Raw genomic sequence first — 25,781 nt, 5'->3', positions numbered from 1 at the left:
CGACAAGCCAATACGAATTGCTATCCGCAATAGCGCATTCGAAACACTCAGAGCGCAAAGCGCTAAAATATTTTCAAGGGTACATAGTTACGTTACCAAGCTGATATACTAGTAAAAACTACCTAGGTAGTTAATTTTACGTTGACAAGCCGGAAATTGATGAAAATTTCCGGATGCACATGCCATTTTGAACCTTGTTCCGACTTACAACACGGGCGACGAGTTATGCAAATCAAGACACCGCATGTGCCGTTGCTAGACTTTGACCTTTGTTCATTATGCAACTATCGTAGATACCACGCCCCGGCGCCAGCGTACCGTTCCTGCAAAGCAATCCATATACATCCGTCTAAACTTCTTAAGCCATACAGGTAACTCCCTAAATTCACCGGGCAACCAATTGACCATAAAGCCCAAACACCCGGTCATCACATCTGTAACGTCAACTGATTATTCTTGTTTAGCCCAAAGCAGTAGCCGCGCGCCTCTGCGCCCCTCTTCTCTGACTGGCGCCCGGTCTTGTAAGGGTGTACTTGGCAAACGCACGAGACAGAGCCTTTTTGCAGCTGAGCTTCTGGCTGCCGACAAAGCTTTCCACTGTAACGGCAATGGCACGGTCAATGTCCTGCGTGGAGCAGTACTCTGACAGGCGCATCCTGCAGAAGGCTTCGCTGATACGAATGATGGCTTCCAGATGACGGACCTGCGGGTGGCATGTTAGCACAACTCGAATTTTTATGAGGAGAAAGATATGTGAGAGCATACGGTGATGGGGTAAGCGCCAGTGGCAAGCGATTCTCTTCGCATGTCGGCAAATAATCGAGCGACCTTGTCCTCGTCCATGTGGTACAGCTTAGGGTGGCATCGCTCCCGGGCGTACAGGATGTACTTGCGAAGCAGGGCTTGCGGAATATCACCCTCCTTCTTTGTTGACGAAGCAGATGTCCCTTGGGTCTCGGCCAGGAGGGAAGATTGTTCAACTTGCATCGAGTCCTGGGTCGGTTGGCTAAGAGTGTGGCTGCGGCTGTGAGATCCAACAATAAACCGAGCTAGTCGTTCGTCCTCCTCGGGCTCGACGGTATCCCTCACGACACACAAAATATCGAAACGTGACAGAATGGGCTCAGTGAGGTTGACGTTTTGTGAGAAGGGCAGGGTAGAGTTGTAGCGGCCGGCTGGAGGATTGGCGGCCGCAATGATTCCGCATCGCGCCTGTAGTGTTGTCACAATACCAGCCTTGGAGATGGAGATGGTCTGCTGCTCCATGGCTTCGTGGATAGATGTCCGATCTTGGTCATTCATCTTGTCAAATTCGTCGATCAAGCAAGTACCACGGTCGGCCAACACCAAGGCACCGCCTTCGAGGGTCCATTCGCTGGTCAAAGGATCACGGCGCACACTGGCTGTCAAACCGACGGCACTGGCACCTTGACCAGTTGCAAACACAGCTCTGTGTGCTGTCTTTTCAACGTACTTGAGCACCTGAGACTTGGCGGTACCAGGGTCGCCAAGAAGAAGGACGTTGATGTCGCCGCGGACATGGTGTTGTCCCTTTGTCGTCTTAGCTACACCACCAAACAGTGACAGAGCTACGGCAGTCTTGATATCGGTGTGGCCATAAATGCTGGGGGCCATGGAGTTGATGATCTTGTCTACAATGTTGGGGTCTCGTGACAGCTTGCGAATTTCGTGCTCATCTTCTTCCGTCATGCGGAATCCCGCAAGCTGATCGTGTGCCTTAATGACGTTGTTTGCTTCCAAGATGGTGGCAAAGACAGGGAAACCATTTCTGTTGTTGAGTTGTGCATCGTAGTTGTTGCGGTAGATGCCAGTTACTTCAATCTCCTCGCCAGGCTTGGCCTTGTCAATAAGATCCCACAGTAAGATGACTTCGCGAGTTCGAGGCAAGCGACCAGCCGGGACTGTACCAGGAGACTCCTGCAGGGTCAACTTCTGATAGTTTCGATACACAGTTTTTTCCGAGTTCAGTGTAAAGGGGCCTCGAGACTGACAGCTCTGGCAGTAGGTGATTTTAACTTCGACGTTGGACTCTTGCTGGAATGGTCCAAGGGTAATACCACACTTGGTGCAGTCAAATTTGACATACTTGAGCTGAGGAAAGACACCACTTCGTCGAGTTACAACACCGCTAACGCGAACAAGACAGTTTAGGTGCGATTGACGCAATTGGCGAAGGGTGTAGTGCACAGGCAGGTCAAAGATGCGTACGTGGATTTCCGAGTGGATGCGCTCATAATCTGGGTAATGCAGGAGAACTACATCCATGGCAACCTCGTCAAAGAGCTTCAGCATTTCCGAAGGAGCATTTGCCAAGAAGTAAGCCAAGATGGCCTTGCTTTCGGACAAGTGTTCATAGGAGACCTCGAGTGACTCGGCGTTGATTTCACCCAGAGTACGAATGCGGTTACCGTAAACAGACGAGCCTGAAGCATCTGTATAGGAGGTGAGGAATGCTTTGAATTCACGCTTGACAGTTCTCTGGACCGGAGGTTGCGAAACCCACTCAGTCAGATTAGCAGCCTTGACATCGCCGAGCGCTTCAAGTGAAAGTTCCTCGTCCACAATGTCGGCATCCATAGCATCGTCAGGGTCCTCATCATAGTGGTGGCGACGTCGGCGAGGTTGCGCAGTAAGATCAATTTCACCATCGTCATCATCACCGGGGAGGAAAGCCGCCGGAATACGCTGTCGACGAGCAACCTCCCTGTCTCGTCGATTCAGCTGTGCTTCCAGCCTCCGTCTGGAGCCCAGATCCATGTCGTCGAATTCACCCTCGTCGTCAAGGCCCATTCCCTCATAGGCATCATCCTCGCGCGATCTGTAATCTGCTTCAAAACCCTCGCGGAAAAGATCAACATCGTCATCAGCCATTTCATCGATGTCGTCAATATCATCTTGAATTTCGACCTCCTCTTCGACATCATCGTCGTCTTCGACGCCGTGCTCAATATTAAAAGGGGCGGGTGGAGATGAGGGCATGGGGCTTGATCCTGCCCCGACAGAGGAGGTGGCATCATCACCACCGGTTCGTGAGCGTTTTCGGTTCGATCGTGGACGGGTGTCACGGTCGCGCGAGGTCGAGCTATCGTGGAGAGGGGAACTGTCCTGCTGTTAGTCCAAATTTGTTGCGAATAATGGATAGGAGAAGAACCAACCTCATGGCCTCGGTGTTCTACTCGCCAAGTTCAGTCCGGTAGAATGTGCAGAGCGGACAGACAGGAAGAAGATAGATTGGCGCAGCGAATGTCGTCGGATAGGAGTGATGAATGATAAATTGGAGCTGAGATGTGGGACGAAAGGGATCCTGGCATGCATCCCATCCAATGTCGCGTTTTCGAGACGCGTCTCACGCGTTAAGTGGTTCAGGCGCTAGACCAAATTAGATCACGCGCAAAGTGGTTGCACAAGCCAGGGTGCTGACAAAAATAAGCTCCTTATCGTCTGTCACTTTGCGGCGCAAAACCGCATCGCGTTATTTTGTCGCTAGACGCCTGTCACCAGCTGCCCACTGCCCACTATCAGGCCGCAACAGCCTTCGCCGTCACACACTCAGACGGACGCCATCAGCTTCAGATTCATCAAAATCTAGTCTGAATGCCAGCAAGAATTGGAAATTTCTACTCATTTACGTCGTCATAACTGTCGCAGACCAACAGCTCTACTTGTATTTGCTTTATTTGTACGCAAACGCTCCCATCACAATGTCGACTCATTCTCCCCAAGGGAAGGCTGCACCAGCACGCAGCAATAGCTTTTCCCAGCAATCACAAGCCTCGGATGATTCGCAGACGGCAGCCGAGTAAGTTCAAATACGCATGTCGAAGCATCCGTGTGAGCTTATCTAATTCTCTCCGCAGCTTCCTTCGCAACCAGGAGCTCCTTGAGGCTGATGCCCGTGAAGCGCTTCCCTATGTTCGTCACCAGTCAATACTACTACAGCCCCTTCGCCCATCACTGACAGTAGCAGAGCATTGACAGCTGCACTAAGATTCTTGGACCGCTTCGACAAAACGTCTTTGCCTGCCTTACATGCAATCCTGCCACAGCCGACCTAGCCGAGTGGAAGCCAGCAGGCGTATGCTATGCTTGCTCGGTTCAATGCCACGGTGAACACACACTTGTGGAAATTTTCCAGAAACGAAACTTTACATGCGACTGCGGTACCAAAAGAATCCCGGCGACAAGTCCATGCACACTCCGAACCAACGAAGCAACCAACACCAAAGGCAACGTTCATTCAGAAGAACCCGACGTCAACAACAAATACAACAAGAACTTTCGCAACATCTTTTGCGGATGCGAATGCGATTATGATCCGTTTCAGCAAAAGGGCACCATGTTTCAGTGCCTGGGACTAGGTACCCACGAATCCGGAGGCTGCGGCGAGGACTGGTACCATCCCGGCTGTCTGGTAGGCATGGGCCCCAAGTGGTTCGAAAAGATGGAAGGTGTCAAGAGAAAATCATCAGGCAGTGCAACCGACGGCAGCGCCTTGGCCACCATCTCAGAAGGCAACGAAGATCAACCAGACGCCCCAGCTAACAATGCGGATGTGGCCGTGCTCGACGACGAGGACGAACCGCCCATGCCTCCCGGCTTCCCTGACGAGGACGACTTTGAGGGCTTCCTGTGCTACAAGTGTGTAGACGCTCATCCTTGGATCAAGCGCTATGCTGGCACTTCAGGATTTCTACCAGCCATTTTCCTCAGCCAGGCCGAGCGCCACGAAACCGAACCGGAAGTCAAAACAGAAGAAGAGCCTAGTTCCAGAAAACGCAAGGCTAACGACGATGTTGAAGAATCTGCGGAAACCAAGCGTGTTAAGAGCGACGAGGAAAGCCCAGATTCTAAAACCGAACCCAACAAAGACAACACGACATCTGCTCAAGAAGCCACCCAGACAGGCAACACGCCGTTAGGATGTAAGCTTCGAAACCTGCCCGCCGCACCAACGGGTCAATTCTCGCTCTTCTTCAAAGAAGGATTCCGGGACCAGCTGTGCCGCTGCACAGACTGCTATCGCATCATCAACGCCCACCCGCAACTCCTCGAAGAAGAAGAGGTCTACGAGCCTCCTATCTCGGAAGACGGCGCCTCAGAGCACGGCGGCTCCACCCACGGCAGCGGCAGTCTCCTTGAGCGAGGCGAAAGCGCCCTGCGGAACGTAGATCGCGTCAGAGCCATCGAAGGCGTCATGGCATATAACCACCTCAAGGAGCAGCTCAAGCCGTTTTTCCAGCAGTTTGCTGAGAGCGGCAAGGCAGTTGGGGCGGAGGATATCAAGGCATACTTTGCGAAGCTGCGTGGTGATGAGCAAGATATCAAAGAAGCCGGACAGGCGGCGGTCGATGTGAAAGATGGGGAGGAGGGTAGCGATGGGAGGCGTGAGCAGAGCGGATATTAGTTTGAAGCGTTTTTTGGAAGTCAGATGCAGACGGCATGACAAATGGCATCGAATCTAGTCTTGTACAATATGGTGATTTAGGCGCTACAAGGGCGAAACCACAGGCAAGAATGTTGACAACCAGCCATGCAATTGTAAATATACATAAAAAGGGGGTATTCATCCGTCTCGTCGTGATTCTTTCTCTAGCGCCCCGTCGACCCGGTACTCGACGCCGCACTCAACGGCCTCGGAGGCGGCACCGGCATCGCCCTCGCCGACTCATCCCTCTGCATGGCGATGCCGCCCATGACGCCTGCATGCATACCCATCTGCGCGTGTTCGCTCTGCATCTGGGCCTCGCCAGCATCCTCGTCCATCTGGCCCTCCATCAGCTGCTCCTGCGCAGCCCTCTGCTCCAGGTCGCGGAGCCTCTCTTTCTCAGCCTCGTCAATGATATCGTCATCGCCGCTCCAGTACGAGTCGTCGTCGTCCAACTCCGGCATGGCCATTCTCTTCCAGAAGCGCAGTTCCTGCCGCATGCTTGTGCCCTCGACCCTCTTATCCCACCGCTTCGCATCCTCGTCGTACTTCCTGCGGAACAGGCGCAGGTTTTCGTTGGCGCGGCTCGCATGCGTCTGCATCTCCCAAATCTGCTCGCGTAGACGGCTGTTCTCCTGCCGCGCCTCGTCGAGCTGCACCCTGTACGAGCGGTGCCAGGCGGCCACGTCGGCCACGTGCTTGGCCTTGTAGTCGTGGAACTGCTTGAGCATGAGGGCCAGCACGTTGGCGTACTGCGTCAGCAGCGCCGCGTTGGCATCGCGGCTAAAGTTGGCCTTTTCGAGGGACTCGGAGAGAATGGACACGAGAGTGTCGAGATTTTGGGAATCGGCTGCCCCGATACCGCAGGTTAGCTGGTTGACTCACTCGTTTTTTTGGGCAGGGGGGTTGGGGGATCGTTGGTGTCCACCTTGGAGATCGGATGCCGCAGAGGCTATTAACTCGTCGTTGGATAGGTTCTGGTTCTTGGCTTTGCTGCGCACTTTGCCCAGGCCGTTGACAATGTCTTCCGTCACCCTGCGGTTGTCTGCGAGCTGGCGGCTCAGCTCCTCGACCATGCCGTAGATGTAGTTCAGCTCGGCTTGGTGGCCGGCGGGTGTTGGGCCGGCGGGCATGGGAGGCGCGCCGCCCATGTTGCCGTTGATGCCGTTCATGGCGAGCTGCTGCTGGTGATGCTGCGGCTGCTGGTACTGCGGCGAGCGGACTTGGACTTGGACTTGCTGGGGCTGCGACGCGTACTGGTGCTGTTGGTACTGCTGTGATGAGGTCTGCGGCTGCTGGGGCTGAGGCTGAAGCTGCTGCGATTGCTGTTGCTGCGGCTGTTGCGGCTGTTGCTGCGGTTGAGGAGGTTGATGTTGGGCCGTGGCGTTCGTCGCGACGGGCAGGCCAGCGGCCAGCTTCACAGCAAAAGTCATGGTGGAGAGCGGCTTCGGCCTGGCTTGGTTTAGTTTGGAGGTTTGGGTCCAGGCGGATTGTGGATGGTGCAACCAGACCCTGTCTGGGTGGTCCGGTCACTCTGGTGGCTGGGAGCCTCGGGGGATTGTTGAAGTCGTGAGTCCTGGTCAAGAGGCAAGACGACGAGCGAGGAGGCTATGGTGAGCGACGACTAGCGGAGGGAGCGATAATCCGTGCTGCAACTTGTCAGTCACGCACATGCATCGCGCCGTCATGCACTATGGTTCCGAACCATGTGCAGCAAAGGGTTTTTTTTTCCTGTTTCTTCTAACGCGTTCGGCCGCTTGTTTTATTTGTGTCGATGTTCTTGATGCGATGGGGTTGGGTCAAGGCGCGGCCAGGTGGCGCTGGTCCCAGCGACAAACACAACACCTGTCGACTGGTGCCAGGACCAGACGCCATTTAAATACATATATTTAAATTGATCAATATTCCAATGTCAAGTATATGTAACTACATGTCAAATGCTGGGGACGGAAACAGCCCCACTATTCTTTTTCAGGGGTCCGGATGTAAATCCTGGGGCCGCAACCTCATCGGCCGAGCATCTCCCAATGCAGCCAATTTCAGGGCCATCGAAGGACGAATGCAACCAGACACGTCAACAGCCCATAGCGCCTCGTACCCCGATGGGACCCTAGCACTCGTCAAGAACAGAAGACGGGGGCCTTCTAGCGTCAATTGATACATACCACCCCTTGTCTCCAATACCGTGGACGCTTTTTCATCCTCATCGGCGTCGAGATATTCAATACAACGTGGAACCGATTTGGAGCCGCTCGACCCGAAAAGCACTGCTTCCTACTGCTTCCATGTCTCCGTTAACAACGCCTGCTCATTTGCCTTGGAGATTACCGCGGACGTGGTTGTTGCCCTGAGCTACAATCTTCGAGACCCTTGACGAATACCACTCTAAGGCGCAGAATCGTTCATCAGATCAGCACAACAGCCCTTGATCTTTGCCGCACAGTCTTTGCCCCCCCCTTTCTTCCCCCCGGCGGGGCCCTGCAAGTCCTGATACGGATAAAGTATGGATCCATTTACCGAGACCCAAGACCACGAAGGGCCCTGGTACAACTTAATATGGCGCTGGTCTATGCCGAGCCTCGCTCCTGCATATTTGACGAGTAATCCCGCTCTGGAAGTTGGAGTTCAAGATGACAGCTTCATATTCCTTTCTTAATTTCGTCTGGGGGCTTCAGCAATACCAGATATCGCCAGTGCTCGGTCCGGTGGACTGGCCAAGCTTGCCCGCAGTGTATGACTGAACATAATTCTGCCACCGTTCAATGGTTTCTCTATGCCTGATACTCAGACACCGGTACAAGAACTCTTGATTTCGTATTTGGCCATGGCGTGAAGTTCCAAGTTGTCCTGCCTCAGCCCACTACAATCCGCGCTTTTCGTCCGGCCGGCCATCGGAATAGCCTGCCTTGAACTTCCACTGCTAGCAGGTCCGTCTTAGCCATCGAGAACCTAATTCAATATTTTTATTAGACAGATATCGTCCTTGCGGTGTTAACATACCCTTTCGTCAATAGGCTCCGGAATTAGATTTAGACCAAGCATAGTGAGAGATCCGATCTGACCATCAGAGCACTGATGTGGATGATTGATAGCCCCTTGGAGGCCATCCATTGTTATCTTTCCTTATTTTGGCGATCTTATTTCCGAGTGAAGCCACCATTTACCGACATTGTTCGCAGGAGGGCCACTGGATGGCCAGGGGCGTCTGTCAGAGTGGTAATTGGGTTTAACCCATGGGTCATGGAGTAAAAAGACGCAGTAATAGTGGCCTATGCCCGACCCGGATACACAGCTTATGAGTGTGCACGTGTTGGCTCTCTTTCTCTGTATGACCTCTGACGGCGTCACGGTGATCCAAGATAGGGTACGCGAAATTATTCAAGTGCAAAAAAAGACGAGACCATGAGGTAGTAACCGGAAACTTTCTACGGTTTAGCTGATCATCCTGTCCAATTCTTCGAACTATATCTTTGACATTATAGGTCGAACCCCGGTTTTTCTCCTTTAAGAGAACCATCAGGAGTTGTTTGCTGGGCCATCTCCAACTGAGACATGATGGAGTTATTGAGTCCAGATACTGCAAACCCGTCCTTCATCTCGGCCTGTTCATTTGCCGCAACCATGCCCCCAAATGCGGCCGCTCAAAAGCAGACTGTCGGCACGAGAAATGCGAACGGGAACATCCAGTCGGCCCAATCCCGAGCCCCGGCCGGAAGCTACAGCACGGTCCGTACACGATGCAATCTTGAGCTGACATGAAATCTGACGAGTCTCGATGACCACAGCTGTGTACATGCATGTTGTTTCGGGCTCTGGTTGGTCTACCGTCTGTCTATGGCGCTGGCCCCCCATATCGAGACAACTGATTTTCACTGCTCACCCACCTCACTGACCTCAAATTGGTCCATGTGCTTCTTTTTCGCTCAGCGAAAATCCGAACGCTCGCATAAACACCTCATATCTTCGCTTCACCGCATCGGCAGACCAGGACCGCGACCGCTGACAACCATGGCCTTCCCCGGAGCCCCAGAGCTGATATTCGGCTGCGGCGGCCTCGGCAATGGATTTGTCGGCGAGGAGGCCGTGAAAGAGCTCCTGAAAACCCTCAAGGAGGCGGGTGTAAGCCGGCTGGACACGGTTGTATTATATCCACCTACAGACATTGGCGCTTCGCAGCGTCTCCTTGGACAAGTCGAGCAGCACAACTAGGATTCGCTATCGACACGGTAATGATTAGCATGACTGGCTTCGAGGGCACTTTGGAACCCGAAAAAATCGCCAAGTCTGCTGCAGAGAGCCGTGAGACGATTCGGCTAGCGGACGGCCAACACATCCAGTCTTCTATCCTCATGCAGCGGATGTAGGCTTTGATGCGCAGTATAGAGCGGGCATGTTTGACAGGGAAAGCTTTTGAAATCCTGGAGGAGCAAAAGGAGACAACAAAATCAGCCTAGTGGCTGATTCTCGTTGCAGCTAGTGGTTTGTAACTTTCAGTCGACATGCTTGCCGACTTCATCGACATCTGTGAGCACGAGGGCTATGTGAAGCCGACCGTGTACCAAGGCTTGTATAATCTCATCGACCGCCGACCCGAAGTACCAGGGCTCGATGTCGTCGTCCGCACGCATGGCATGCAGTTTGTGGCACACAGCCCGCATGCCAGCGACTTCCTGCACGGTGCACTCACGTCGGGCCAAACCAGAGGACGCGCTTTGCCGACAGTAATATCATGTCGACGGACGCTCGACGCCATGACAAGGACAAGTGTCACGAGGCTATCCGCTCGCTAGACAGGATGCTAGAGCCGCACGCTATCCCAAAGACAGAGGTGGCGCTGCGCTGGTTTGCCTTCCATTCCAAACTTGAGCCTCGAGATGGCATCATTTTCGGCGCAAGCAAGCTCTCTCAAGTCAAGCAAAACGTGGCAGCAACTAGGAGAGGCCTACTGTCGGAAGATTTAGCTGCAGCGCTGGATGGCATCTGGGATACTGTCAAATAGTTGGAAAATGACGACAAGTTGACAAGAATGTTACACGGGCCAACTGGTGGAAGCTGAAGAAAACCCATGATGGTTACACAAAACTCACCAGTGTAGTGAAATCAAGTAATCCCTATGGAATAGGTGAGCTAAATAAACCCAAGCAAGATAGCCTATCAACATCAGGAGGGTGACATAAACAGAGTTTGTCATATATCTCGCCGCAACGAACCCCTATCCTGTAGCTTTTGAAACACACTCCTTCGGGATCATAACGGCGCGATACATGCTGCAACTTCTGGACATTCTCTGCGCCAAAACCGGTGAGCGCATTCTGGGACGCGCCAGCGAACGTGGGAAGCAAAAGATCCAAAAGAAGCTCACAATTGACGGCCAGCTTCTTGGATCGCTGCAGAGCTGCGTCTCAAGCGTTCCGCACAGCCTCATCGTTTTGGTCCTGCTTCCAGTCACAAGCTTAAATCCAGCCAAGAAGAGCGACATTAGTCCGACATATATTACTACCGGTGCTACAAGAATTGGCGAGCACACAGGACTACGGCACTTTTTCCAGTCCTAAAAAGTTGCCGCCGCCATTCCTCCCAGCCATTACGGCCGCTTGAGTCAGGGGTTGGAAAGACCAATGCAAACCGACGGTACGGGGAAGCCGGTCAACAATATCATTCCAGATTTGATAACCTTGGTGGTATAGTTCTTGCGAGGCTTTGGTCGTCATAGTGAGATAAGCATGCCTGCTTTGGCGTAAATTCACAAAGCACGGTGAAACCTGGCCAAGAGGGATGCTTTCGACCTACTCCAAGTCCTGCTCCTTGTGAGCCCACTCCTCAAAGATCTCATTCAGGGCAGAGAAGGTGCCCTTGGACGTAGGCACAGCCGCTCCAATCAAACTGGCTGCCTAGTTTGACGATGGGATCAAAGGCGGCTGGAAGCTCGACCAGCCAGACACATTGAAAATGCTAACGGCGATGGAGTCTCGTCGGACATTAATAAACAGTCCATCTTGGGATCCTGTTCCATTGACTCCGGGACCATGTCGAATGCGTCCAACACGTTCATGTAATGAGAAGGGTCGTATATGTTGATGCTGTACTGAACCCTCATGAGAGGGAGGCTTGCCGCGCATTGATCGGTGAGATTGTCTCCCGCGCAGAGGAAGCGGGCTTCAAGCCAAAGTTGGAGTCTCCGCCCTTGAGCGCAAGATAGAGATTCGAGTTTTTTTCTGCGTTTACATGGACGATAGTTCCGTTCACAAGGGCGACCTAGTGGCTCCAAAAAATTACTGCCAAACTTGAGAGCTTTAGGGTCTGGCTGTACCGCTTGCCTCAAAGTTCTTGACGTCATCTGCGTCCAACCTAAAGGAGCTGGAGAAGATGCCCTGGCCAGTCTAGATAAAGTTAGCTGGCTGTAGTCAACTAACCGTGGCATATTAATAGAACAACGTCAACTCTACCGCCAAGGAGAAACCCAGAGAGACCAACTCGGCTTTCTCGAGAGCCTATCACTGACGAATTCTGGTCTTGGGGCCAGGTGAACGTCTCGGACCGGTTGTTGCCTGCTCCCATACGAGAGATGTTGGTTTTGCAATCCAGAAATTTTGATTTTAGTCCACGCAAGTCCAGGACGATACCCAACTCCTTGGTGCTAACGCTTCTGAACCCCGCGTTTGCATTTTTGGCCTGCTGATCGAATGGCGAACCTTGACCCCGAGATTTTGACGATCAGGGCCTTCTCAACCTCTTCATGGCTATTCAGACATACGTAGGCTGCTGCTGGAGTCCTACCGGTGGCAGACCTGTTGAGGGTAGAATTAAAAGTCTGCAACCAAAGTCAACGACAACCAATGTGTCTGAAGGAGTCTCTTGACAGTAGAAATCAGGGGACACACTCCATGGATATTGAATTTAGAATGGAAGAGCCGCTAAAGACGACACCATCCATCCACCAAAGCAAGCATTGGAAGGATGTGAGCGCAGAAACTCATAGTCCCAGTAGGGACCGTGAGGAGAACTGGCCACGAGTGAGACCCGACATACCATTTACGACAAACCTTGTCTTCATACCCAGCATCATCGGGACCAATCACTCGCCCGGGATGCCTTCTGCAGCTGGTCACGAGCTAGTTCTCTGGCTTCGGTTTTCGTCGTTATGACAAAAGCACCAGTTCACCGCCAGTATGCCTCTATCACAGGGGTATTGGTGTCCATATGTGGAGGATGGGATATCGCCTATGAAGGAAAACTTGCGCTCGTCAAGGCAAATTGACCAGGAATAGTTCTCTAAGGATCCAGATCAGCTTGGTTGGATGCGAGCAGAGGCGATCACTATTCGGGTGGCACTGCATTGGTATTCTATCCGGCCTCCCCCCCTCTTTCTCTTCCATATCCCGGCATCGAATTTCCATATCAAGAAATCCCCCGAATTATGGCTCCCCGGCGTTATCCTTGTCCAATCGGTACCGGAGGAGATTTGTATGGTTATTTAACTGCACTTTCTCTGACACCTTTTATTCAGACCTCAAGACAGTAACTTTTGTCTATTGTTATTGCTAATTTGACACGATCGTACAAGATGTCCAAGAGTCCTTTTTTTTCCACAGGCATCACAACATCCAGGCTTTATGTATTAGGGCACGATGAGAATTCAACATAACACGACACAAAGCAACTGCATGCAATTTTGAATAAACTCTGTGTCAAGGGTTTAGGTTCTACAGAGTGGGGAAGACGCGGCATGAGATGAGAGAGCATCATACCTCTCATGATCATCACATCCTAACACTCTCACGTTTGCCACATCCGCCCTTTGAACCCGATCTTACGCCATGTAGTAAACGTGGCTCAGAGACGAACCTCAATCTTATCGTGCTTCGCTTAACAGGAAGCCTCCGTTCTGTAGGTGCTGAAACACCTGTTACGGGCCGTAAACTTGGCTAACAGATCTCATTCGTTCTAGGGAATCATGGGATCCCAGCACATCTTGATTAGACCCGGCGTCATTCTTGTAGCGAAGCTTCAAATCAGTACCGATCCGTCCTCCCGACGCGGTGATTCCATCTCCAAGGCGCAGCAAAGTCTGTGTTGCTTGTTATAATTGTGGTTTGTCCATGTCACCATGATAGAACTAGCAAAACTAAATATTAGCACATGGAAAGAACGACTACTTTGACTCCATCTCGAACGTGCACATAGAGCAATGGGTATCTTGCGAAAGTACAAGCGGACTCCCCCCCTGTGCTGATGTCGCTGCCACGGCAGATTTGCTGAATATCTGAGGAGCAAAATACAAGCTTGCGTTGAGACGGCTTCGGACGTTGGTGAAAGTTTTTGGAAGCGTACATAATGGTCCAGCGGCGTCGTCTGGTCCCACTTCCGGTCATAAGTCGTTCTGGCTATCCTGAAGACATCCAAATGAGTCAGAGAACAAACGAGCCGAGACATCGAAATAAGCCATTCACCTTAGTGAGCCAAAGGGATTCAAGGCAGACACGGCGTCATGGTAGTGTACCCATGTTGCCAGGGTCGATTTCATCATGAATTTATGGGGAATTGCGTAAAAGGGATAAAAAATCTTTGGACGATTGATAGGTTTGTTATACACAAGATTTACCGCACCGCCGGTTGGCCCAAGTGTGTACGTAACCGAGATATCGGCCTCGTTTTCGGCAGCAGCAGCAAAATCAGCAGCTATCTTTAGAAGCCTTTTGAGCTGAGAGACATTGAAGAATAACCCCTCGAGCCAGATCTTACTGTTCTCAACTGTTTTGACATCGAATATCATTATGATTCCTATTATTGCGTTAGAAGGTCTCTGGTATCGAGGATGATACCATACCGAAATTTACAATGCGAGCCTCACTCTGCCCTCGGCGTCTGGTACTTACTAACTAGGTAGGCAGAAGCTGTTCCGAAGCTGGCCATGGGCTTCCGTAATTCACAATTCCGACCTGCATGTCACCGTGTTGACCAAAAAGTTGAACCCCGAAGAATCTAAATACGTCGATTTGGCAGACGCCTGGCAGGTAGGCGTACCCAAGCCCAACGAGTGCACCAAAATCGACATCTAACATACGATGCAAAAACTTGTCGCCCGCATGTCTGCCAAAGTCTTCATGGGAGACCTAATCTGCAGGGACCCTACGTGGCTGGACCTAACGTTTAACGTCTCCATGGATCTGTTCCTGGCGGGCTTCGCCATGCCCATGTTCCCGCCATGGATGGACTTTTTAGTCAAGCCCTTGATACCAGCATGATGGCGAGTATAAAAGCAGATCGACATCGGCACCGAGGTCGTCAGCAAGTACATGCTTAAGCGCGAGGAAGAGGCCCAGGCAGGAGGAAGAGTGGGAGAGGGAACGCTCTTTGAGTGGATGGTTGACAACGCGGTGGGCAATGAGGGCTCGTTGGAGGAAATGGCTGCGCGGCAGTGCATCTTCAACCTCGCAAGCATACCCACACAAAGGCCACGGCGGCGGCTAACGTGCTCTTTGACATCATCACTCATCTCGAGAGGGTTCCCCTGCTCAGAGACGAGATCGATGATACACTGAAGACCTATGGTCGGGTCGGAGAAGACATACTGGTCAAGTCCTTACTCCAGCATCTGGAAAAGATGGACAGCCTCATTGTCGAAAACCAACGACTCAATCCACCCATTCTGCGTAAAGTCTGCAATGCCTCCCGTGCTCAAAGGAAGACGCTAGGCAAAAACATGGTGTGCTAATGTTCGCGCCAAGTGACGCCGCAGAGAAATTAGCACCCCTGACCTTGAAGGACGGAACGTGTGTTCCAAAAGGCACTGGTCTTCTTGACGCAGTGTTAGTTGGCTCTCTTGCTGCAGTACAGAGCCCCAGGCCAGCCTCATCCGCTTGGTTCATAATTCAACGCTGCAGTCCGACCAAGGTGCCTTTCGAATGCCGACTACAGTGGAGGATGGATATTTCGGTAAGCATCGCGTTCCTTGCTCCTCAGCCCTGCATTGATGAGGTGCGCGTGTAGCTGAATATGTGTCCCCCCATGATAATAGCGTGTCTGCATTAGGTAGGATTGGGAAACACAACATCATTGTCACCGCCTTGCCTGAAGCAGCCCTTACATGCCATCTGTGAAAATCAAATTGGCCTCATGGCCAGTATCGGCGGCAGACCCAAAGTCACTGTCATGATATTCGCCTCGGCACTGGTGGCGGTTAACACCCTTCGCGGGACATCCTAGTATGAGCTAACTTACCCACACACTGCGGGATGAAAACTTTCAGAAAATTTGACTTGCTTCCAATTAAAAGAAGGCAGGTTGCCCCGTTTCGATGGTGGAAGCCTGGGCGTCGATGTGTTGTTTGGGAACATCAAAATGCAATACCACCTTGAAGCCTCACTTTTCGGCTTAGCCTTGGCGTTGCTTGGAGAGGCAGCGCCCCTTATATGCAGGACCAATCTGCCGGTTAAATCTTATGCATGGAAGCCTAGCTGGGGTATTGGAGAGGTGATGCTTGTTGCCTGCGGGAGATTGAGCCAAGCAAAGGAATGTACAGGCGCTTGAATGACAATCCAAAGTTTCTGTGTGTGGTATTGACTGCCTCTAATCAGCCCTGCTACGGACAGCCCCTGGGCCTGTTACACTATACGCAATAGTCTCCTGCTGTGCTCCCCTCTGTGTGAGCAACGAGGCACTGGCCGCTATGAGACTCGGAGTGTCGTAGTGATGTAACTGTGATGGAGTTTGACGGTTGGGAAATTTTCTCGGTTATCGACACGGTGAAGAGATCCCGCTTTCCTAGCAAAGCTGTGTTGATTGCACATTATCCACCGAAATTGGAGTGTCAAAGGCAAGAAATCAACTATAACTAGCACGTGGTACCAGGTTCCAAAGGACCTCGGCTGTTAAGAGATGCTGTCATTGCAGGCTATATCACCATCCTCTCAGCGAAAGCTTCAACATACCCTGTCTTCCTGTCTATTCACCAGTCTTGCAACCATGGACCATCTTCACACGGAAGAGAAAAAAAAATTCTTGATTCCTTGTCTCTACAGCGGTCCTGTCAATAAAATTAAAACCATTCAAGAGCTTCTAGACTTCGCCAGGCAGCCTGGCGGTGTATTGAGTAACCACGACCAAGATCCCCAAACGGGTCGATGTTCGGCCGAGTTAGTTGCCCGGTTAATTCAAAAATCACCATATTTTGGACTCCTTAGTCTTATACTTTCGCTCCAGGACATGCATCTCCAAGTTTCTGCATTTATTCGAAAGTCAGATGAAGGCGACCAACTCATCACGTCAGAATCGCTTCCTTCCACGTTCAACACCTGGCTGACTGCTGAGACAAGTCGGCTGGACAAAAGAGATGCAAGGTTAAACCGATTCAGGATCTTGGAAGAGGGTTGGAACTTCTGCGCGGAGGTGATCAGGATTTTTGCGTACAGCATTGAAACAATGGAATTACCTTCCAGGGTCTTGGTCTCAATCCAAGCTTTGACATTCACCTTTCAGAAGTTGATAATTTCGAAGTTTCCAACATATGCATGGCATCTTCTGCAGCCGCTCGGCGAAGGCCAGGTTCTATTCCATCACCTTGAAGCTTCTCAATGGTGTAAATACGACATAGCCCGCATTCAAGGATCTTGTGACATCTCAGTCGCGTATTACTGCAACACGAGGCCGGCACCAAGGCAATGGCTACCGCATGAAGCCTGCTCCGCATCTTCATGCAGCGCAATGAATATTGACGATGAGGAATATCAGACAGCACACACTGAAATAGCTTGTGCCTGCGAGTTTATTCAGATCCCATTCGAGACTTTACACACCATTGTGAGAAATGTCAAGGCGCCTCTCGTTCAGTACTATGCACCAGAGAACCAATTAGATCGTGGAAACCTGACTGTCCACGAAAAGCAGGAAGAAGTTCATGTTGTGTTCTCCCACGTTTGGTCCCATGGCCTTGGAAACGTTGGCAACAAAAGTCTGAGAAATGCGCTCCCGTCGTGTCAACTGGATCGGCTACAAGGCATCGCCAATATGGCATTGACAGTCTAACAGAGGTCCCGTTCCATTCTACATCGACACCCTTTGTGTCCCAACAGAAAAGTCGATAAGGAAGAGCGCGATTCGGAAAATGCATGACATTTACGTTCCCGCTGGCCGAGTCGTGGTTCTTGACAGAGCGATTGATTCGCTCACTGAAGAGCACAACTTAGAATATAAATGCAGCACCATGCTCTTTTCTGGCTGGATGACTCGGTTGTGGACATATCAAGAGGGAGTTCTGAATGAATCACTTTTCTTCAAATTTCGCGACACTTTGCCCGACTTCAACGATTTTCTAGATTCTACATCAAATCAAGCGCTGTTCAACCTGTTGACGAGTTATAGCCCATTTCCCGCTCTTTTGGCTTTACTCGGCAGAGAGTTAACCATATGCGCATGCTTCGAACAGCAGTCGTCCCAGCACAACACACAGTCGAACTTGCTGCTCTGGCTCTAGGGGTCCGGCAGCGAACCACAAGCCATCTTGAAGACGAAACCGTTGTTCTCGCAAGCATGCTAGGCTTAGACGTCGCAAATTTACTTGATTTGACTGGCCCGGACCGAATGAAATGGCTACTTCGGACTATACGCAAGGTCCCAGTGAGTATCTCGGTTTTCTCTGCTGATCGTATGGAGGAACACGGATATCGCTGGGCCCCAAAGCCCTTCATTCGTATTAGCAATTTTGACACTATACAGCCCATGATGGTTCGGGTGCACCTGCGGTTTCCGCAGAACTTTTCAGCGCCTTCAAGCTCCTCTGCCACAAATCACTATGCAGAAGCTCTTGACAATAGGACATTACGTGTCTCATCTGGTTTCGTGTTACAACGTCATTCATGGCAAAGACAAGCCGTAACGAGATTCTGGGCCATGTCACCAGAAGAAAAAGAGGAAGACGGAGTTGTACTTCCGAGAACAATTTTTTACGTATCATTCGAAGAGGATAAAAATGGGATACCAGCCCCTCTAGATGCAGATTGTGCTGTCCTTATACCAGTCGAAGACCCAAGGTATGAACAGGCTGGCTATAGTGTAATATCAGCATTTATCGCCCTGCCAGCCGATGTATCTGGAACAATGTACCCTGGCCTGCGGGAATATACGTTTGCACTGGGCCATGATCCGACATTTGAATGCAGTTTTTTTGCAGAGTCAAGATTTATGTTTTTAAGGATGTCTATAGTGCAGTTGAACATAGCACTGACGACGAGCTTATCAAAGAGGAAATGCCACAGGCGTTGGTTTGTGAACCTTTCCCTGCAGTGGCGTGGCTAGTTTCATGATATTATCTATGTCAATATGTTCATGCAATTTAACTGCGGCTCCCAAGAGTACCTTGGCCATCTAAGCGACGCGATGCTTCGATGAGTCACGGATTTGACCCATCACGGTTGGCAGCTATGTATGTCATTGAATGTGGACTTGGTCCTCAATTGTAACCATCTATTGAAGAAGTTGAGGCCTTTTTTAGAAGTAGACATCGAAAATGAAAAGGCTACTTTCTAATTGAACAGGAGGATCGTGGCTGTTGGGCGTTGTCTCCTGATGTGAACCTTGGGGATAAAAAGGCCCGGATGACTCATTTCTTGATGTGTGAATTAGATGGCGAACTCGTTGGCATGAGTATTTTTGCATTTTCTCCAAAGGCCACTAGTTAGAATGAAGAGAAAAGGCTCATCAAGTCTACTGGCACAATGTTACACGGTCAAACCTCAACAAACGCCCAACAAAGGGCATCGCCGACATAGTACTAGAGGCTACACAGACTGAACACATGACCCGGTGGAAGCCTTGAGCACAGCCGTTCCTTTCATGTATATATAGTGGTCACTTATCCCTTCCTTTCTCTCAGAAATCAAGCACCTTTGACATCCTACAAGGTTATTATTGAATAGAGTCATTCCGCTCCAAGCCCTTGATATCAAGCCCTTGTCACATACAAAGAATGCTTTCTTGCGCTGCGCTCCAACTGATACTCAATGTGGCATGCTCGATTGCCAGTTAGATCCTGAATCTATGCGAGTCAGTGGTGAAGTTACTTCTTCAGCTGATAAGCGACCTACACCGCGAATTTAATTTATCGTCCACCTCAAATGGGAAGTATGTTGAGCAACTCCAGGAGAGCCATGGGCTGGTTCATTAGTTCTGTGGTATATAAGGGGTAGCAGTTATCTGTGGTTCTTCAAAACAATCAAGCCTAGCCCACACAAATATCGTCCTGCCGGACGATATGCGCGCGATATTTGCGCGATATCAACTCATGAGCATGAATAGCTGGAAACGCACCTGCCTACGGTCGACAGTAGCTTCATAATTCTAACTGTGCTGTGCTTTGAAAAGCAAACAAAAAAAATATCAAGGCGAAGATAAAATCCCTCAGGCTAAGCCAGCAAGCAAGGAAGGGTGGCAATTGCGCTGCTAGCTCAAGAAGCCATTGTTCATTGGCTTAACATGCAGGAGAAGCAATCGACGGAACGGCGCATCAGCAGTGTCGTTTCACAACATGGCCCGCCTTTAGGCATTGATCATGATCGACTTTGGGCGGTGGCGACGTTGGGCTCACATTCACTGTATTGCCACCGGCTGAGGTTCGTCTACTTCAGCAATGTACAGTACACGCGGCTCCCTCAAAATGCTATACAAAACCTAAATCTTGAGCGATTCGGCTCAAGTAGCTTGTAAGTGTCCAGGCCGACCAGTGTCTCCAAAGTTCCCAATGGCGTTGCATAACCATCTCCAAGGATAACCTACGCAGCAATATTCAAACTGGTAGCTGCTGCTTACCGGGCTCGTATCTGAACTGGGGATATGGTCTTGGGAGGTAGTAATCACAACACGGCTACAGTGAGGCGGGGGTGACTGAGAGTCCTGTATATGTAAAGGACATGCGTCGAAGCGAGAATGTAACATCAACGCCATTGCCGCTCACATTAGAACCAACGCTGCGTCAGCGTCAGCGGCTCAACAGGGATCAGCAACAAGTCTAGAACTCAAATTTCTCGCCAATCTGTCGTCAGTTATGCAAGCGAGATGCATCAGTTTGAAAAAAATGGCACGACAGCTTGTTAGAGCCCTAGATGCCTAGCTTCCAATGCAGCCTTCCGTATACATGCGAGTATGCTAGCCCAGAAAGACATTTGCCACCATGTCTCATTCGCTGACTGGGAATCTCGGCTCTGCGAATGAAATTTGCGTAATAAACGAAGGCATGATAGAGCTTCCATGATATTCTAGTCAAAGCAGGAGGCCTGATCCAGCCAGCCGACTTCATTGAAGTGGATGGATGCAATCCCATAGGCCGGAAGTCGTTACGTGACTTCTTGAATCATTGAAGTATTGTGGGTTAGCGGCCGGGTTTGGCGTCCGTGGTGCCAGCAGAAGTAGAGTCAAGGACCATCTGCGTTACTCCTCACCGGCAGTTGAAGCTTGAAAGAGGCATGTTTTGGCCACACGGCCCGGTCTACCAATGTCAGAATCGTTTGCTCTAGCATTGGATTGATTTTTACATAAGTCTCTAATGGTCGGACTTTCCGCATGATATGGCTACTTGTTTCAAACGGTGTTAAATTACAGCATCTCCTAGTTGAATGCATAACTTGTGGATGGCTAGTCTGACATCGTTACTCGCAGGATACCAGCCCGACTAGACGACAATACAGCGACTGCCTTTTTCAAGGATGTGGGAGCAAGTGTACAAATTCATGACTAGTACATGCCACCTTAGTATTTGGGTATGATGTAATATCTGAAGAACCACAGCAAACTGTGTCAATACCATGACCCTCCAATCTGTTTCCAACCCAACCCAAATACACAAACTATTTCGACCAAATTTCCACAAATTTCTGTTCAATAATCTCCTCTCGCTCAAGGTCATCACTCGGTAGCTCCCACCATCGCGTTTCCCAGTCTATGAGTGGGCCGTGGAAAAACTCTTCCAGAAGCCGCTTGCCGCACTTGGGATACTTCATTTCCAACTCCATAGATGTCCACATGACCTTTGGTGTCGCAAATACTCCACTAGATCCCTCATCATTGCATACTTCAATCGGGAGACCCAGCGCTTCTGGTCTTCGCGGAGCTGCGGCGATGATCATGTTGTGAATCATACCAATGCCACCAACGACAAGGAGATACCACTTGCTTGAAGTTATACCAGCACAAGATATTAAAAGAGCCAGCCAGAGTATGACCAGCGCCAGGATCCAGCATCTCGTCAGCCATGGGCTTGAGCTCGGCGGAGAGGCACGCCCAGCAGCTAGCGCCTCGAGGTCAGGGCATTTGGATCATCAACTTGGCCTTTGATGATGATGACATGCTGTGACCCATTACCGCGTGTCAGTGCAATGGCTTTGGTCTTTTTGGCGTGCTGTATCCCCCACTTCTCCTCTCGCCACTGCGGCATGGCCAGGAAGACATATGCGAAGAGAGACCCGGCAGCCGTAGCCAGGAAGATAGCCCAGTTGCCGTACAAGAGTATTGGGATGGCTGCTATGATGAGTTGGAGAGCCGTAACTCCGTATCCACTCCACCAGTAAATGTCACGTATGGGGACTCCAGGTAGAGATTTCTTGCGCCAGCGATATACGGCGACACATAGGCCGCCGCGTCGTGAGACGATAGGTGCTGAATCTGCACCCGATGTCGTTTTAGGGGGTGGGATGTTTCCTCGCACCTCTTCTGGCATCCACGAGCCGTATGCCTTGACAAGACGACTGAGAACCCAGGAGGGGTTTTGGCGGCCGTAACCGGAATCAAGATTAATCACCTTGATGTCTATCTCGGGCGAAGATAGAAGCGGGATGTCGCTGATCGGGGATCGCAGAGCAGCCACGATATAACTGACCCAGCCAAAGGAGAAGGCAAGGGGCGTTGGTGGAAATCGTGGTCCTCCTGTGACGGCGGAGCAGGCGAGTTGAATCACATCGCCTCCGATGATGAGCAGTATAGTAAATATACCAGCCGGATTGCTCCATTGAGCAAGGAACTCGCGCCCAGGGCCCTCGATCGGTCGAGAATTTGATTGAGTGACGTCGTAATCGTTCAGCGGCGCCATTTTTAATACTTTCCGGCGTTACTCATTTCAGGGGACAGACCAGCGTAGTTATCATATATGACTGATATCAACGTTGAGCATTTGAAGTACACTCCAGTCCAATATGCCGCTAGTCGTCTGCCTTCTTGCTGAGATAATTTCCGATGGCTGAAGGCTGTGTATCGAACACAGCAGGATTAACAATACATCCTGGACAAAAGGCAACTGCATGTGGTCAGCTGTGTGAGTGCATAGTCATTTCCGACCAATTCTTTATCAAGTATCCAATCAAGTAGAGTAAAAACTCCTGCACGTAGTACATCGATGGGGGTATTTCCTGTTGGAATAATTAAGCGGCTTGCATGCTGTCACGGCCAGGAAGGTTCCGACGTGGCACCAGGGCCAAGATGCTTGTCAGATCTTTCAACGGACACCCACTACTTTTCTTCCAGGGATGAAACACTTATGCATTCGACCTGCATTTCTTGGACTTGGTACGCAGCCGGGAACAATGTTTTCGGGGTATAGTCCTATGAGTTTGGTCATTATTCGAGGGTAATGGCTTACATGATACTCAACTGTAGCCCAAATCCTTTGTCGGGGGCAGGTTAGGTAACCCGGTCGGAGCAGCCCCATTTTGATACACAATGTTCTATATATGGCCTGCCAAGCCATTACATGGCGCCTCACGTACGAAAGTGTGGCAAGAGCTCCTTCACCGGTATTGTAAGCTGCTCTATTAGCGTCTTTTATGTTGTAACAAGTAATCACGCACACAATTATCCTTCTTTTCGAATCCAGCTTATTGATACTCTCCCAGTTTATGCAAGTTCAAAATGGCCGACACCAAAGATCAAACAAGCCCTGCATCTTTCCCATCATTTATTGATGAGGACCTGCAGCACCAATATAAAGCCAAGAACATATCCGACGGCTCACGAGTAATTTTCGAAGTGAAATTTAGAAGACTTCTCAGAGCATAGCTTCGATATTGAAGATACACCGAACCCTTACCTGACTAGCTTCGCCTTGTCGATTTACAGTCTCCCTTGAATAACAGGCGCGTTGAATGTACAGCAACTTGAAGAAGATATCGAAGAGGATAGTAGAGTACCTCTAGCTCAATCATCTTTTCATTATGTAGGCTTTCAAGGCCAATAAACCGTGGCAGACTGTCCTAACGTTCCAAATTTACCGGCTTTGTCATGCGTGTGTCATCCTGCCCTAGGGCGTACGATGTCTCGTACGTCTCGACGAAAAAACCTAAAGGATCCATCGTGCCTTAACATTACAGGAAGCAATGGCGTCGCACTGGTTTCCCGTAAATGGGACCATTTAGGCTTCGTACGGACGACGAGAGTCCGGGAGACATACTACCGCTGTCGCTCATCATTGATGCCTGCACCACCGGCAGTCCTGCCATTGAGAATAACGATAAATGGCTGATGTTGGAAGAAAATTTCGGCTCGTACCAAGGGGACATGTCGTACAAAGAGCTCCTGTTTTGGAGTTAAACACGTAGGGTGCTGTCTCTCAACGTAAGTGCCCTCGCCCACATCATGTCGGATCCTGACCAAGACGAGAAGCATCTTCCGTATGGCAGAGTTCATTCATGCGCGGTCCAGCCCAGCCTGTTGATATGGTGCTTCAAGAGGCGCTAGTTGTCATGCCTAGAAGTTCGATAGCCAGTGAAGGGTATATCTCCTTCACTGCAAAAGCGGTTTACGTTCAGCCTCTCCCAACTTCATGAGCGCCTTGTTCTCCTCACCGTCAAATATCAACTCATTTTTAAGCCTTCGACGGCTCAAGGTGGAAGAGTCGAGAGAGTGCCAATCATAAGCACCAAGAGTTCTTCGCAGTACTTGTTGGCTTTTTCGTTGGTTACTGACCCGGGAGCGCACCTGCGCACGATGCGAAAGATATTCGCTCCATGTTCTTCAAAAGACAGCAGAATGAGAGTTTTCATGCGCTGTCGTACCTCGTGTTCAGCAAGAAGGCCAGGAATTGTGTTCAAGCTAGACCGGAGCGAGAAATCGCCGTTGGAACTTGGCCGCAAACATGTAGACGCTGAAGTGAAGAGACCGGTCGACCTCGCCGCCACAGAGCATTATCTTGAATCTTGTAGAAGGCGCTTCTATTTTGCAGCTTTTGACTTTGATGGCACGAATGAGTGCGGCGGCAATGCCGAACGTTGAATATGGGAAGTCTGCGGTTGACTGTCTCTATCACAGCCACAGTTACGTGGCCGAATTTCCGGGATTGTTCGCCAATTTGGCTGGCAAATCATCACTGGACCGTTTCATACGAACATTGAATCTTTTTCATCACGCCATACAAGTCGCCAATCACACCTATAAGGCCCAGAAATGTGTCACTCCACCACCAAATTACGCCCCCCAGGATACCTCAGCCGTTACGGCTGATCTATTCATAAGGTTTGTGCTCAAGACTCTCGGATTTGATGCAAAACTGATACTAAATATGCTAGTTAAGGACAAGCCGAGTTAGTTGACCAATCAGAGAAAGTCTCATGCTTGATTCTTTGGTGTTGCATCACTTGTCACACATATATTGTGCGACTCCTTAAATTCTACCGCCAGATGTACCAAGATCCCCCTCACACCTGAAGTACTGTCAATGCCAGTCAACAGAATAAACCTTAGGTGGATGTAGTCCTCAAGCACTAGCTGTTTCAAAGTAAATGAAATCATTTGATTTGGTGACGACTTCCATAGTTATAGGCAATAAGTATTTGCCCACTGTTTGGCATAGAGTAACGTCGGGGTGGGCACATACTAATTACCTCCCACCGCCCCGTTAAGCAAATTGTTTCAAGTTTAAGCGTGGGTTTGCATGATTCTGCGCTCCTCCGCGGGTCTTGTCGCCGAGGCGCTGTCACGCATAGGTGCAGTTCTTTTGCTGCCACAATCTCAAAGGTCTTCGTCTCCCCTCCCTAACTATTTCCCGGACCATTTTCTAGTGATATATCGCTCCATCACATATATGTGCCTTTGCGGAAGTCGTGGCCCTGTGGTTCTACGCCGGTTGGTTCCGATGCTGCCCGACAGGCTGCGGCTTATGCCATGGTCGTATCACCGCCGGGATTACGCAGGAATTTCCGGAATGAAAGGCGCTTCCTTGTGCGTCAACGGTTGCAGGGGCTGTCTTGGGCGAAGAGCCGTGACGACACAGTCAGAAGCTGCCGGCGTGACCAGCACGGGCGGCGATGATACAAGTGATGTAGGGCACCATTGACAATTGATAGTCGGCCCTGGCAGGTCT

The 25,781-nt window shown here is 50.6% G+C and overlaps 8 protein-coding genes across 8 annotated transcripts; 3 read left to right on the top strand and 5 right to left on the bottom strand.

Annotated features, from left to right (window-relative positions):
- Window positions 1-227: 227 nt before the first annotated feature.
- Window positions 228-3,273, bottom strand: MCM2_1 (MCM DNA helicase complex subunit). Its single transcript, XM_007809359.2, has 3 exons — window positions 3,177-3,273; window positions 766-3,121; window positions 228-703 (listed from the first exon to the last, which is right to left on the bottom strand). Exons 1-3 carry the CDS (start codon window positions 3,179-3,181, stop codon window positions 461-463), a joined length of 2,604 nt encoding a protein of 867 aa, XP_007807550.2. The 5' UTR covers window positions 3,182-3,273; the 3' UTR covers window positions 228-460.
- Window positions 3,274-3,514: 241 nt separating this feature from the next.
- On the top strand, window positions 3,515-7,340 carry J3458_014392 (uncharacterized protein). The gene is made up of 3 exons (XM_007809358.2): window positions 3,515-3,820; window positions 3,879-3,933; window positions 3,989-7,340. The coding sequence occupies exons 1-3, from the start codon at window positions 3,723-3,725 to the stop codon at window positions 5,423-5,425; spliced, it is 1,590 nt and encodes a 529-aa protein (XP_007807549.1). The 5' UTR covers window positions 3,515-3,722; the 3' UTR covers window positions 5,426-7,340.
- On the bottom strand, window positions 5,611-6,879 carry J3458_014391 (uncharacterized protein; the record flags this gene model as incomplete). Its single annotated transcript, XM_007809357.2, has 2 exons — window positions 5,611-6,296; window positions 6,375-6,879. 2 exons carry the CDS (start codon window positions 6,877-6,879, stop codon window positions 5,611-5,613), a joined length of 1,191 nt encoding a protein of 396 aa, XP_007807548.2.
- A 2,012-nt stretch (window positions 7,341-9,352) lies between the features above and the next one.
- On the top strand, window positions 9,353-9,655 carry J3458_014390 (uncharacterized protein; the record flags this gene model as incomplete). Its single annotated transcript, XM_066120530.1, has 1 exon — window positions 9,353-9,655. The coding sequence occupies one exon, from the start codon at window positions 9,353-9,355 to the stop codon at window positions 9,653-9,655; it is 303 nt and encodes a 100-aa protein (XP_065974363.1).
- A 290-nt stretch (window positions 9,656-9,945) lies between these two features.
- On the top strand, window positions 9,946-10,445 carry J3458_014389 (uncharacterized protein; the record flags this gene model as incomplete). The annotated part of the gene is made up of 2 exons (XM_066120529.1): window positions 9,946-10,086; window positions 10,149-10,445. The coding sequence occupies 2 exons, from the start codon at window positions 9,946-9,948 to the stop codon at window positions 10,443-10,445; spliced, it is 438 nt and encodes a 145-aa protein (XP_065974362.1).
- A 2,907-nt stretch (window positions 10,446-13,352) lies between these two features.
- On the bottom strand, window positions 13,353-14,219 carry J3458_014388 (uncharacterized protein; the record flags this gene model as incomplete). Its single annotated transcript, XM_066120528.1, has 3 exons — window positions 13,353-13,514; window positions 13,778-13,835; window positions 13,897-14,219. The coding sequence occupies 3 exons, from the start codon at window positions 14,217-14,219 to the stop codon at window positions 13,353-13,355; spliced, it is 543 nt and encodes a 180-aa protein (XP_065974361.1).
- Window positions 14,220-21,282: 7,063 nt separating this feature from the next.
- J3458_014387 (uncharacterized protein) lies at window positions 21,283-21,561 on the bottom strand (the record flags this gene model as incomplete). The annotated part of the gene is made up of 1 exon (XM_066120527.1): window positions 21,283-21,561. The coding sequence occupies one exon, from the start codon at window positions 21,559-21,561 to the stop codon at window positions 21,283-21,285; it is 279 nt and encodes a 92-aa protein (XP_065974360.1).
- Window positions 21,562-21,722: 161 nt separating this feature from the next.
- J3458_014386 (uncharacterized protein) lies at window positions 21,723-22,520 on the bottom strand (the record flags this gene model as incomplete). The annotated part of the gene is made up of 1 exon (XM_007809355.2): window positions 21,723-22,520. One exon carries the CDS (start codon window positions 22,518-22,520, stop codon window positions 21,723-21,725), a length of 798 nt encoding a protein of 265 aa, XP_007807546.2.
- Between the last annotated feature and the right edge of the window lie 3,261 nt (window positions 22,521-25,781).

This window comes from Metarhizium acridum, assembly GCF_019434415.1.
Source record: "Metarhizium acridum strain ARSEF 324 chromosome Unknown scaffold_320, whole genome shotgun sequence".
NCBI classification, from domain to species: domain Eukaryota; kingdom Fungi; phylum Ascomycota; class Sordariomycetes; order Hypocreales; family Clavicipitaceae; genus Metarhizium; species Metarhizium acridum.
Note: the sequence above shows the minus strand (reverse complement) of the source record. Positions and strands in the feature narration are given on the sequence as shown.

What these genes read in the sequence shown, in the direction of transcription:
- MCM2_1 (XM_007809359.2), bottom strand. An exon ending in CTGGCGCTTACCCCATCACC is followed by an intron (nt 704 to 765) that starts GTATGCTCTCAC and finishes TGCCACCCGCAG; the next exon opens with GTCCGTCATCTGGAAGCCAT.
- J3458_014392 (XM_007809358.2), top strand. Translation starts at nt 3,723, where the DNA reads ATGTCGACTCATTCTCCCCAAGGGAAGGCTGCACCAGCACGCAGCAAT. An exon ending in GATTCGCAGACGGCAGCCGA is followed by an intron (nt 3,821 to 3,878) that starts GTAAGTTCAAAT and finishes TTCTCTCCGCAG; the next exon opens with CTTCCTTCGCAACCAGGAGC. An exon ending in CCCGTGAAGCGCTTCCCTAT is followed by an intron (nt 3,934 to 3,988) that starts GTTCGTCACCAG and finishes TGACAGTAGCAG; the next exon opens with AGCATTGACAGCTGCACTAA.